The 14,883-nt window shown below is 34.8% G+C and overlaps 1 protein-coding gene across 1 annotated transcript; it reads right to left on the bottom strand.

Annotated features, from left to right (window-relative positions):
• Positions 1 to 4,032: 4,032 nt before the first annotated feature.
• Positions 4,033 to 13,324, bottom strand: LOC132164766 (protein CLT1, chloroplastic). Its single transcript, XM_059575320.2, has 10 exons — positions 12,775 to 13,324; positions 10,054 to 10,199; positions 9,691 to 9,728; positions 9,437 to 9,552; positions 8,388 to 8,487; positions 8,261 to 8,296; positions 7,796 to 7,846; positions 7,555 to 7,678; positions 5,527 to 5,652; positions 4,033 to 4,463 (listed from the first exon to the last, which is right to left on the bottom strand). Exons 1-10 carry the CDS (start codon positions 13,236 to 13,238, stop codon positions 4,297 to 4,299), a joined length of 1,368 nt encoding a protein of 455 aa, XP_059431303.2. The 5' UTR covers positions 13,239 to 13,324; the 3' UTR covers positions 4,033 to 4,296.
• Between the last annotated feature and the right edge of the window lie 1,559 nt (positions 13,325 to 14,883).

Genomic DNA, 14,883 nt, shown 5'->3' with positions numbered 1-14,883 from the left:
GGCCTGTAAGTTTCCAGAATTATCTTTATTAGCTTATAACTCGTGCAATGCGTGTGATTCTTTATTATAATTTAATTATAAAATTTAAAAAATATTATAATCGTATTTTTTTTTTTTTTAGTAGAATATAATCATACTTTTCATGAGTATTATGAAATTTACTTTTCATAATTGCAAGAGAAAAACTTGACTTTTGCTTAATCAAAAATTAATATAAAATTAAAAAGAATCTCTAATATTGTTAGTGTAATTCTTATTAGATTTCAACACAAATAAAAGTAAAAACTATGCACATTCGAAAAAGTACTTTGGTTGTAGAAAAAAATATGCGAGATTCTTTGTTATAATTTAGGGGAAAATGCAATTTACCCCCCTTGAAGTTTTAGGGATTTTTCAATTTTAACCTCAAAGTTCAAAAATTGGCAATCTACCCCCCTGAAGTTTCAAAAATTGGCAATTTAAACCCTCCGTTCAATTTTTCCATCTAAATGGACGGAAATCTATGAAATTACATCTTTACCTTGAGGCTTCTTTTTTTTTAAAAAAAAAAATTTCGTCCAATTTAACGGAAATTAGTAACGGAAGGTTTAAATTGCTAATTTTTGAAACTTCAGGTGGGTAGATTGCCAATTTTTGAACTTTGAGGATAAAATTGAAAAACTCCTGAAACTTCAGGAGGTTAAACTGCATTTTCCCCTATAGTTTAATTTCAAAATTTAAGCACATCTCTATCGAACTTTTCATTATAGGTTGTAAAAAAAAAAATATCACGCCCTTTTAAATAAAAAGGCTTACTAAAGGTTATACACCAATATATTACTCAATGATATCATTGATAGGCTATGGGATTCTAGAATCCCTAACTGTATTAGTAATGTTATTTTGATGGAGAAAGTTGCTTCATCTAGTGATTGATTTGAATGAGAATCAGAATTTTATTTCAAAAAAAAAAAAATGTTAAAAAAAAAAATAGCGAAAAGAAAATTTGGATTGTGATTATCAAAGCATTAATAGAAAGTTAGTAAGAATCGTTAATATAATTAGTGTTATACTTGTTATATTTCATACAAATTATAAAACACATATAATTATGAGCCTTAAAAAAAGTACATAGCAAAATAATAAAAAATCTTCCCGTCAGCAATACAATCATATAATCATCCCATATTATATTCAATCTTAATTATCTTTTAAGTGTTTCAAAGTTCCTTTTCGTATAATAATCAAATAAATTTTTGCCTTCTTTTGCTTTCAAAAGCATAAAGATAAAAAATAATAATAAAAAAAGCATAAAAAAATACTTAAAAAAAATGTATATGAAAATTCGGGTAAATCATACAAATAAACAAAAAATATCTCATAGGCGAAAAGGCCTCGGACAAATATCAAATAAGAAGCTTGTTATATAGAACAATTAACGATTTTATAAATTAATGGACACTAAGCAAAAATAAGCCCCAAGATGACCGTTGTGATTTTACACTTTGGTTTGGACATCAAATATATAATTGCTCGTAAGATGCTAATCATATGTGTGTGTGTGTGTCTATATATATTTTATTAATAAAGATTATTTTTTCTAATGAAATCAAAAATAAATACCTAATCAGTATATTGAGTAAAAATCTGACAATCTATACAATTAATAATTAATATACAATTATATGTTTTAAAAAATAAATAAATAATGCAATGAAATTTTTTTCTATTTTTTTTCTACATCCTATCATTTGGTTCATCTAATTCAACTATAGCATATAATAACATATAATATTATGTAGAAAAAAAAACATATAATATTATTATTATTTTTTTTTAAAGGAATTTTATGTTATATACATATTAAAGTGATTAAACATGATAATACATAATTTGATTTGTATTATTTTTTTCTTTACTTGATTTTGACATTAATAATACTTAATTTATTGAATAATTTATATATGGAAAACTCTTCAAATATAATTAAATGCCATTAATTACACTAATTTAATGAAACCGGTTCACTCTTAAAAAATCGATTCACAAATTATGCCTTAAAAAACCGGTTTAGCATTAAAATAAAAAAGGTTCACAACACATGTCGCAATATTAAGGCACTTATGAGAGAAGAAGTGCTAGGGAGTCAAACAAATAAACTCAAAAAAAATTTCAAACTAAGGTGGCAAGGGTTTTTAAATTAAAAAATGCAATTCTCTCTCCATTATCTGTTACTCACGGTTTGTCACGTTAGTTTGAAAAAAAAATTTGGGTTAATTTGTTTGGTTGCCTAACACTTGCCCTTCTGAGAGTGATTCGGCTTATATATATATATATATATATATATATATATATATGATACGATATATTCATTGTCATTTCTAAATTTAAAAACACATGCCATTGCCGTCTGCTTTCCCCTTAGAATAGGAGGAATTCGAGGATAGTAGTTTCATTTGTGTGGAGGAGATCGACCCGTGTCTCCACTTCCACTTGTGTTCAAATTGCGGTTTTGGAAGAAGAAAGCATTCTGAAATTCTTGTTTGGATCAACAAACAAAGATATAGACAAAATGAATCCATTCAAAAGAAACTTTGTTTTATCAGTACTCTTGTTTATAGCTGCGTTCTCCATGGTTGCAAAAGCTATTCATGTAGATATCTACAATGATTTGGGTCAGGGCGTTATTACGGTCCATTGCAGTACTCTTGCTGATCAAAGTTCCCATGTACTGCCCTATCCAAAGGGCTTTGCGCTCAACTTTGATCCACCTGCTTCCGGAGTAATCTCCTGCACTTTTAAATTGCCCGGAGCAGCATCCCACTCCTTCGATATTTACAGGTCCGACAGGGACAAATGCGTCACCTGTTCTTGGTTGGTTAGAGCAGGAGGTCCATGTCTGCAACATACCCTTCTCTTACCCAATGAAGATTGCTATCCTTGGAAGTAAAAGAAATATGAAGGATTATCATCATTATTATTTATATATAGTATACAGAGCGAGAATAAAAAGCACTTGAATATATGCCTTTGTTCCACAAGAATTTTCACCAGCTCTTCTATAAACAAATGTATGAGATATGAGTTTGCGTGAACTTTCTTATCTTGTCCGTCCTACACTTTGTAACGGATTTACTCTTCGTCTCCTTTATTGTCGACGTAGATGATCATGTCAAATCAAGTGAATGCATGCATATTTTCCCGATGTGTTGAAGCTTAAGTAATTTATATTATTATTATTATTATTATTGTTCATCGTTATGAACTGGTGGATAAACCCCAGCGTCCTGCGGCGTGGGTTGCCCCCGAACCCCCCTAAGTGGGGTTTCTACTTTCTCCGCAACCCACCTCCAGCAGGGTGAGGTATCCCCCTTTCCTGATGAGCCACCATGTTTTTTTTTTTTTTAAAGTAATATGTTTTTTTTTTTTTGTAACATAAAAGTAATATGTTGATGTGACAAAAATAGACATTTGATCGTATTTTATTGATCTTACATGACGGCCTACACACGTGGCAAAAAAATTGTTAATTTCTTTTTAACAAAATATGGAATAAGCTCTAAAAGCACAAAGACCATTTCTTAACTTTTGTAAAGTCAGGAAACAATTTGATAAAAACACAAATTAAAGGAACGAAAAATATATGTAGAAGCCTAGGATATGATATCGCTTCATTCTCATTTATTAAGGGGCAGAAATTTTTTCAAACCGGCTTAGAAAAATTTTCTTTGCCCTACTCTAATAATTGACAAGTGTCATTCAATATTTTTGGGTTTCTAAAAAATTAATGTTTGGGTTCGAAAACACGTGAGAAATAACATTTGTCACTTATTAGAGTAGGTTGAAGGAAATTTCCTCCAAACTAATTTGGAGGAAATTTCTGTCCTTTATTAAGGCACAATCAAACCTTTTATTTTTTTTCCTTAAAACTTGGTTTCCCATTCCTCATCCATCTTTCATCACTGTAATGATTCACTTGGTTTCCCCTGGACCCCTTGTCTCGTAAATGAAATTCATCCCCCATCCCCACAAAAAAAAAGAAAAAGGAAAAAAAAAAAAGAAAAAGAGTTTTATATCCTACTTGCTTGGGCTCTAATTGCCAGAAACGCACATTACATTTTCCATGGAACAAAAATGACAATTATTAATGGCTTTCCTCTCTCTTCCTCAATTCCTCCTCTTCTTCTCACTTTTACAAAATCCAAAATGAAGAGAAACGCTTTTGGTTGCACTCTTCTTCTCACTTTTGCAAAATCCAAAACGCAGAGAAGCGTTATCGGTTGCACTTAACAACCGGGGTAATCTGCTGATCATATACTAGTTGGGAAGCGATGGAGGAGCACTAGAGGGAACTGATGGTGTCCGAGTATAGATGAGCAAGCCCATAACAAGAACAATGGCTCCTGCAACAAAGCCTGGAGGAAGGGAAGATGCAACACCAAGGTACGGCAGCGGCAACGTGAACACGTAGACTGATATTGGCACTGCCATGCAAAACCCGAGATGAGGCAAACAAATTAATTAAATTAATCCACAAAGTACAAACCAGTAAGTTGTATAGAAGAACATTAGACTACATTTGTTAAGTAGCACTCAATGCAGCTAAAACATCACTAACTAATGCTTTATGAATTCCACATGAGGTTACTAGAAATCTGTTAGTCCTCTGATGATTACTGATTAGGACTAGAAGTACATCTCTTTGCCTACCTCTCAAATAGATTCGAGTAGTGTCAAGTTGGGTCTCAAAGTATTTTAATCCTAGTAGGAGTTTTATCTTCCAATAAGAGTACATCTTTAAGATGTCTCAGTCTTGGAGTCTTTTAAGTTTGTTTTGCAGTAGGAGTAACCAAACATACGTTTGAAGGAGGTTCAAGTTAAGAACCTACCCTAGATTCAGGTTCGTAAGAAATACGACAACATACCTCAAAATGCATTTAATCCAATATCCAAACTTCAAATTCAGTTTCCTACCAGGCTACCACCCATCCATGTAGCCTGGCGGTATCTCTTCCCCTTTAGCAAGGGAGAGTTCTTGCATTCAACTCACGCAAGAGGATGGATTTGAGTGAGAAGCAACTGTCCATCGTGTAAGCCTACTATCACTATTTGGTTTATCAGATTTGCGCCAAAAGCTGGAGATGTATCAGCCTATATTCCACCAATGTGATCTCCATTGTTAATGGACACTAAAATGATTTCATTATCTCAAAAGGAATTCCAATACAAATATTTTGGTGTCGTGCAGATTATTTGTCTTGTCAAATGAATTCGAGCACGGACAGGCTTTAGGATGTGTAGAAAAAAAAAAGTTTTCAGGCTTTAGGCTTTAGGATGTCAAATGGCATCTTTACAAGCATCATCATGCTTGTGGTGCATCAAACTGATTTACATTGTACAGCTTGGTGGAATACCATCCATGAAAACCATACCAAATCCATAGACAGTAGAAACCAAGCACCAGCCTCAGGTTATGCACCCTCTAGGGGAATTATCATCAGGCTTGCCAACCTTGTACGGGACATAAATCAATAAAACACGACATACCTGAAAATGTAGAAGCAAGGCAAGACACCACAGCAGAAGAGATCTTGAGCAGATACAACAAGGATATGTTAAAACCCATGTTGACAACAACAAACAACAAAGGTAGCAGTGGAGCACCATCACATCCTGTAGCCAGCCAAATTTGATTGTTACTGAATGAATGACTCCAATTAAAGTGCCACACAATACAGCAGAAAAATAACTAAAGTAGGCAGAATGGTTGTCTGGATACCAGGCCAACATAAATGATACCAAGTTGTATTTCTATCTCTCCAAATCTTATTTCCTGGCAATATAGGCTTTCACTAGATGGCATTCTTGGCCTATTCTTTTTTTAAAACTTTTTATTTTATAAATGGGTATTTTGGGTCATTTTTGTTTCCTCCAATAGGATTTAACAGAAAATCCTAAGAAAGGTGGGTAATTGAAAGGAACTGAAAGATCCCACATTGCAAATTTTGAAGTTTAAAGGAGACATTGAAAATTGTTTGGTAGCCAAGGAGGTAAGTGAAACTTCCCCTTTCTGTATTTAGTAGAATGTTAGAGATTGTAAAATATGACTCAATTGGAAATGCTGCTATGAGCAGGACTTCATTCTATATCTTTTAAAACCCAATAGTCTTGAAGAAAGTTCTGATTCAACTCAACTCAAATGAAATTCTTTTATGCCATTAAAGTTTATATAAAATTTCTACCTTTTCAAGATGAAGCATGACACTGGTGTATATCTGAGAATTTGATGCCATTTGCACCTCAATTAGATAATCTTTTTCTTAATTAACTCTAGTTCATATATTAAATTAGTTTGGCTAACATGTCAATCTTTTTGAATTCCTTAATAGAGACCAAATTGTGGGAGCACTGTCAGTTGCATATCATAACTAACTAACAGTCTCTAAAAGACAAAAGCATTCATGGAAATCATGAAGGATTTCATTCCCTCTTTCAACATAATCAGGCCAGGATAGACACTCATAATTGATCATAATTGACCCTATGATCTTTCTTGGTCAAGTCGGAGGAGAAGACTGGCAAAAGTCATCATACTGTGGCACAGTGTTCATAAAGAGAAGGGTGATTTCCCAATGCTAGTCCTACTTAAGTGAGGTCCTGGGAGTAATAGCCTAGATACAGTTCTACCTTTCAGCGTTTTTACATGAAGTGGCCACTCTCAAGACTTGAACGTGTGCACTTGTGCTTGATAACCCAAGAAAATTACCATTGGGCCAGACAATGGCCACTGGTGTTCATAAAGAAGGGGAAACAAGTACATTTTCTACAGGAACCCCTGAGCAATAGCCACCCCACCTATGTCATCGTCAAGCGCGACAAGATCGGATATAAACATCATTTACATAATTATGAAAATACCTCTGAAGTAATAGCATATCAAGATGATAATCTTATAGTCTCATACGACATTAATAAACTCCTTGATTTCTTCTGGGTATCTTTTGTTTCAATGAATTGAAATCAATAAAGTGTATAAAAATACTATTGAACAAGGTGTGATTCACTGTAGTATTCTGCTAATGTAATTGAGTTGCATAAGGGATGCAGCCAGCCTATACTTCTCGAGAAAATAAAAATCAAATACAAAATTAAGCACCCTTCCCCTAAGAACCAAAAAGTAGCACAACGGTTGCATTATGCAAAAGGGCTGGTATGCCCTAGAATTGGTAGTTAACAATACGAAGGTATTGGGTGTGATACTTTTTTTTTTTCTTTGGGTTCTAGGGATTAACTAAGAATTGAGATCTAACTACAATTTGCAATTATACCCTCGTATGCCACAAAGAAAATTAGATGGCAGTTAACCTGTTATGCACTATCACAAGTTACCTTTAAAAATGAAGCTCAAATTCATGGTCAGGTGTAGAGCCATGCTTTGAATAATTTTTTTCTTTTATTTTAACCACAAGCAGACAACTTGTTAAAACAAGGAGATAAACTATCGGAATGAAGTGCCAAAAGATAATTTATTCATCAAAGAAAAGAAGATAATTTTACAAACAAATTGTAGCTTACCGCTTGACAAAGTACCAATGTTCAGAAAGCAAGCTGCACCGTCTTTAAGATATTGTGGCAGTTGAATAAATGGAATGCCCCATAATTTTGACAAAAAAGGTAGGAGAAGGCATATAAACAAGGCCTGCAGTAAACATGGATCCAAGCAACTTAGGCTTCTCATTTTTTTGGAAAAAGAGAAATTATAATTCCAAACAACCATAAGAGTCATAAACTTTCTAATTCACTGCTAGATACTTACTTGGAAGGCGGATCCGTAGGAATTTACAACAAATAGGTCTACTGAACCTCCCTGTAATAGAGATAACAGAATCATACCCAATATTACTAAACATAGAGAGAAATAATTAATAACTTAAATCATGTTGTCGTTTATAAGCTACAAATTCACCAACATACATAGAATTGGGTAGCTTCTGAAACTTCGTGAGAATAAAATCATTTTTGCTTAATGAATAAATTGAAGTATGCCATTTCATATTGCCTAGACCAAGTAAGATTTGGTGGTGATCATGTTTATTCTTCTAAGCCCTTTTTTCCTGCCCCAATCCAGTTTCAATGATATAAATGCGGTTTAAAATGCAATTAAAGCATAACCATTTAGGTTCCTTGTGGTGGCCAAATACCCTAACAAAATGGCTTTTGGAAATGAATTTACTGTCAATCTAGGAACATATAGATAAAAAGAGTTCACTATCTTACATACTTTTAACCGCCGGGCAGCATCCAAAAAGATTACTTCCTACAAATGATAAACATGCTGCCTGTTACTGCAGAGCAATACAAGGTAGAAAACTGGGAAAGTTCAATAATCATTCAAAACATTCAACAACCTTCAGAACTGTATCGGTCGCTTGAAATAAAAACGAAACTATCATTAAGAGACTCCAAAATATACCAGCCTCCTTCAATGAATGTCCACCACTAGATCCACTGCAGAAGCAAATGGAGGCAAGTAATGAAGAAGTAATAAAATATATAAGAAAGGTGTAATAATAATTCTTATGAGCCAAAGGATTTTAATCAGGATTCTACTTTGAAACGATTCTACAGATTGCCATATGTAGTATACTTGAAACTAGTAAACCATTAATAGAATCATATAAGTGTTTAATGCTATCAATCAAGATTATGTAAAATTGGTTCCAAATAAGCTACTCCAAACCAGAAAAAAAGGGCCCAATCTCCACTTAGCTTGCCCAGGAGATATTATAGTTTGCTTCTCCAACTAGAAGGGGGACCAACCTCCACCTCAGACGGCCATACAAACAGGTGGGAGTCCATTACTTTATGGCTATGACTACAAGTTGGATTCTAATCTTTCAATACTTCAATCCAGAATCAGATCAAGTAGTCTTCCTAAGCTTTCTTCTTAATCACCAATAAAAGATTGACTTTGAACAGGGTCATGCAATTCTTAAGAAGATACAATCCGAGTATTTGCTTCAGTTCATTTCAGACTTGCAGAAGGGGGTCAATAAGATTACTGAGAAGAAAGATTCAGTTATCTTATCCAAATGGCACAGATGAAGAACCCATCTACTGGCTGCACACCGACCAGTGTCATTAACACTGCTAAGCAATTTTAAATTCTCAAGCTCTTCATACTATAGTCTCTCAGCATACCTCACCTAAATTTTGGTCCAATAAGGACCCATATTGAGATGCATGTTATAAGATTAAAATCCCTACGAATGATTACATTCTATAAACTTGAGAGCTTGCCCACTTATGTATTCTGCCTCAAGGTCTATTTTGCTTAAACCTATATCTCTCAGACTTCATGAGCCTCAGAGAAATGAAAAATGAGCCAACATTGTTAATATATGAGCCTCCACACGAGGCCACAATCTTAGAGAAACAGAAAATGAGTATAACTTACCTTGCTACAGTTATGATTACACCAACTGCTACAAGAAAGCACCCAAGTAGTTGATTAGCTCTATATCTCCTTCCAAGGAAAACAATTGACAAAAGAATTTGCCACACAAGAAAAGTCTGCAAAAGAATTACAGATTCAAAACAATGTGTTTCACAATACAATATGACTGGAGCACTAGCAGAATAAAAAATTATAATCCACCTGTGTATTAAACTATAAAAAAAGAAATAAAGGTTCTCATAAATGCCTCTTACCTGAGACAAAATTGGGATTGATGCTCCAGAAAGAATTGCTGATCCAAAGAAGGACAAGAAATAAAATATATGAGATTTTAATGACTAATGTGGGATAAAAGCATAATATAACTGCTTATCTTAGAAGCAATCAAGAAGAAATGGTTAGCTGTCAAAGATACATTTTAAATGCCTCCGAAAAACTGATAAAAATTTAGCATTTACAGAGATAACCACAAGCACACACAGAATGTTTGATGGAAAGACTGGAAGTACTTAAGATCATATAGAGCGCAGCATTTAGCAATCAAGAATGACCAAAGATATAATCCTATGAAGCAAATAAAACAGGAACAAATAAAAGCAGAATGAAATGGGCATTACCTCCAGCTGCCATTCCAGTAGCAGCACCAAGTGCCTCCAAGAGACCAACAGCAAGGAATGGAGCTTTCGGCATAGAAAGCATCTCATCCGTAACAATGCCGGCACGGTACCGGAGATACAAGATAGAGAAGTATACAACTACATATCTGAAATACACAATTCACAGAAAAACACAAGTCAGTCCATAGTGTTGAAGGCAATGCATTTTATCCTTCCTTAGAGTAATTCCAGGAATTACAACACACAAAAAAAAAATAAAAAATAAAAAATAAAACACAACCTTAATTAATTACATAAAACAGTTACATTATACAAAAAAGTGAAGATAAATTATGAGAAATTAAAATACTAGGTTTGTAGGAGTTCGCTCAATATTGCTTGTAATTAATAAGTGAAAACACCTTCAAAGCTTGTTTGAGATTGCTTTGAAAAATAGAGCTTTTGTATATAGAAAAAGGCTGAAAGAACTTTTTATAAAAAGCTTCATTTTCAAGTTTCTCCCAAAATGCAGTTTTTAACCTTTTTTTAGAGCAAAAAAAATTAAAACAGTGTTTTTTTTTAAAGTTTTTTACCAAAAGAACCCATTTTTGCTTGACACAGTTTTCTACGTATTAGAAACACTTTTTAACCCAAGTAGACTCTCAATCTATTTGAGGATTATATAGTTGATTCTTTATGGTGAAACTTACAAAATGATGAACAATTTGTGAGTTAAAGAGTTTGTTAAGACTTTTGTCAAGCTGCAGCAATGTATTGAATTCTTACATGCTCTTTACCAAGACCACCCCTCCCTCACCTACTGAAAAGGAAAATGGAATTAATTAATCCTAGTAGAGGTCAATATTATTTGAAATTATGGAGAAGAACAACATGAAAAATCCTCAGAGAGAAATAATTGTAATTTGTAGAAACCTCAGGGGCTATTCCCTAATTCTGCCAAAGATGAATGTAAACCTAAACCACACACACCAAAAGCAAAAAACGACAAAAGGTGTCCGACTCAGCAAATGTGTAAAAGAACAAAAAAAAAAGGGACCTCTGGGCCTGGGGGAGCACGAGCTCGATTTCTCACGAAAGATTCCACGTGGTCCACCACAAACCATAGTACTATAAGAATCATCCAATCCAAAAAGCAACCTAGTGGGGTCGAACGAGCCGTCCAAGTTGGAGACTTTTTTGTTCAAGTTGGGATGGGCCCACCACTTAAAAGATCAACGGTTGCCATCGAAGTAGACTCCACCGCTGAACTCTCTATAATCGCAGCGTCTTCTTCCGTCTCTTCTTTCTTTTCTTTCGGCTGCTTTCCCGAAAGTCCTTCGCTTTTCTTTTCGACGGGACACCAAAAAGAATCGAAGCTTTAAATATTGGATGATCATGATTGGGTTCTAAATGCTTCCGTATAGGCGTATGCCACCCTAATAACCTTCAAAGATGCATGCTTTTTTCAAAGACAGCCATGTATCATCAAAGCTCTGTTATTATACTCGTAAAAGCTTTTTCTTTTTCTTTTTCAAACATTGTACTTGTAAAAGTTGCCACTTACTGAACCTGAAAGTTGGTGGGCTATTTATTTTAAGTAAAAAAATGATTAAGAGGTGCTCAAATTTCACTTTCTAAGGATTTTGCTTTTTAAAGTTTCAGAAGATATCAAATAATTTAGTCTATTTTTATTAAATTTCTAACAATACTGTCACGTCATAAGTAATCAAACGCAACACATGTTGTCCTTAATAAAAAAATAAAATAAAATAAATATGAGTATAAAAAATTATAAAAAGATTAAAAAAAACACTAAAAGTGGAAAGGCTAGTGGCCACTCCAAGCGTGCCACCCCAGCAGTGACGGTGGCCCAGCAAATGGGGTTGGGCCCATTAGAAAATTAACAGAAATTAGACCAAATGATTTATTCGACAATAACTAAAATCCCCAAAAAAAAAAAATTATTAAATCGTACTTCATAAACTTCGAAATATTTTTTTTTCATATTTAAATGAATAACCTAAATTAATTTTATTTGTATCTTATGAAATTTTCAAGATATTGACAGTCATCCAAATCCAGACACAAAACAAACCAGCAAGAAAAAAAAAGAAAAAAGCACATGATCCTTTGATGTTCATGTCACACTCATTTCTCTGGGAGATTAACGTCACACCAATTTCAAAAGCAATGATTTTGACATGTACATTGCCTGTAGCCTCACGTAAATGAACCAAGTTACTAATTTGGTCACGGCGCCCACGGTACCAGACAATCACAAAACCAGACAAAGTAAAACAAATCTAGCGTGTAAAGGGTGGATTGTAAAGTTTGGTCACAGGCCATGATGATGAAGCCACCAGCTTTGGATCCAATCTGGTTCTCGTACTCAGAAGAAAAATCCAATTTGTCTAATTCACTACATAGTTTAAAGAAATAGGTGAGAGGACAATGCAATTGGCATTGTAGCCACTAGCCTGGGTAGTTTGATCTAAATCTCCCGCCATTACTGTTTAATCCAACGGTCGTCATTTCTTAAAATTTAACAATAAAAGTTCTTCTAAAACAATGCTTGATAGTCTATTATCATTTCAATTCGAGTGTCAACGACATAATTCGGATTTCAAAATAAATTTCAAAACCTTTTTTAATTACGAAAATAATTTGATTAAGTTAATTAATAACAATAATTTATAATAATAATGAGAGAGAGAGAGAGAGAGAGGAAGAAGCGGTATGTACCCGAAAGTGGCGAGCTGAGCGAGGAAGAAGGGGTAGTGCTTGAGAGGAACCAAGGCCAGCTTGTACAACACCCGATTCCCTACTCCCAGCACCACCGTAATCGCCGCTGCTACCACCACCTTCACTGTCCGATCCAAATTCTTCTTATTCTCCCTCTTCACATCCTCTTCCACTTCCTCCTCCTCCACTGTCACGCTCTTCTCCGCCAAATCCTCCACAGCGTACGGGCACGGTCCCACCACCTTCTCCTCCACGTCCCGGCCGTCGGATCGCTCCCACGCCCCTCCGTGCCCCACCGCTTCGACTATCCACAGCCTCGATCTCAACGCGATCCTCCGCCGCTGACTCATTACATAGTCGCGAGGTAACCGTAAAATCTCGGCCGTCCGCGGTGATTTCCCTAACCGTATCGGACAGTCCGACGCCCCTGCCCCGGCGCTTATCCGACGAGGACATGCCGTCATGATTTGTTGTAACTGTTTATGTAACCAAAAAGCAATTTATTTCAGAGAGAGAGAGAGAGAGAGAGAAAGGTGAATGATATTGTGCATCGCTGTCTCAATTATGCTCAGACTTCAACGACTGAATTTATTATCGGAATTGGGTGCGGGGATCACATATGCCCGCTTCTAGCGTGAGCTGATCTTATTCAATGGAATTTAGGCACGTTTGTCAATGAGGGGTACGCGTTGCTTGAAACCAATGAGATCTTGAATTTTCGCAGGTTCATGTACACGTGCCGAGGTGATTGTGCTGACGTGGTCAACAATTTAAATATCTCACGAGGGCGATATATATACAAGTATTACAAATATTTAATTAAGCATAAATAGTTACGTCCAATATAAATATAAGATCGTTATACGCCATAGACTATAATTAGATTTATAGAAAAGTGCTAGTGACTTAAAGCATATAAACTCAGAAAATTTTTTAAACTACGTGACAATGGTTTTTAAATTAAAAAAATGTAATTATTTTTTCATTGTCTGCTACTCATAGTTTACTACATTAGTTTATAAATTTTTTTGAGTCATTTGTTTGACTTCCTAATACTTCTCATATTTATATACGTATGTACTATACTACTATACTAGTATGCAAGAATATTAACCAATATAATTAAATATATAAAATCACTATTGAAATTTGGATGGCCTACTATTAGAGTTTGAATCAAATAGTAATGTTTACTGTCAAGTGAGAGAGTGCATTTGAGAGTGTGAGAATAGAAGTATGTGTAACATTTATCTTATATAATATGTATATTATTGTATTGACCTTTTGTATAATATACACACGGACTATATTACCATTGATATATGTGCTAGTAAGTAGCAACCATATGTTATATACTACTATAGTCTATACTAGTTACTTATGTATATATAGTATATAAAGAAAATTATAAATAACCAAAACATAGGTAAAAAATAATACGATCCATAGCAGACAAGTCATTCCACAGTTTTGGAGAGGAATCTCAAAATGGAAGGAATAAGAGGGAAAGCTACTAGCAATGTTGATAGTGGAGGCTCATGGTAGTATTTGTGAGTACATAAGGTACCCAAAAGATTCTTCATTTCAGACCACTTGTAGAACGAGTTGTGACCACTTGTAGAACGAGTTGTGAAAAGTAAGAGGTAAACAAAAAATAGCAATTTTAGTGTATTCTAAGGTTCATATTAGGATTTGAAATTTTCTTTGTTACAAAAGAGCTCCATAGGTACGTAGGGAGCCAGAGGAGTAGGGGTAGAGAATTGTCATATCTACGAAAAAGAATCAAAGTGGGTGTTGGCGAGTGCAACCCATGCGTGCCATCGTGGTGCATATGGCATACATGAATTGCAGCAAGTAACGTCGGTGAGGGGAGAGTTGGCCGGAAATGGTGGAGGAGGGGCACGCGGCTTGTGTGGGTGGAGATATTGCCAGTAGAAAAGGAAAATGAAGAACCAAAAGGAGGTTGGGCAAGGTTTATTTGGGCGGAGGAGGTGCAAAGGAGGGAAGGGCACCCTCCTCCATGGTTGAGATCTGGAAGGGTTAAAGGAGAGTTTTTTTGCCGAGCATTTTTAGGAGAGATTTGTGAGGATGCACTTCTTTCTCATTTAT

The sequence above is a fragment of the Corylus avellana genome, chromosome 8, assembly GCF_965113065.1.
Source record: "Corylus avellana chromosome 8, dhCorAvel1.hap1.2, whole genome shotgun sequence".
Lineage (NCBI taxonomy): Eukaryota > Viridiplantae > Streptophyta > Magnoliopsida > Fagales > Betulaceae > Corylus > Corylus avellana.
This window is presented reverse-complemented; position numbering and strand designations above follow the sequence as displayed.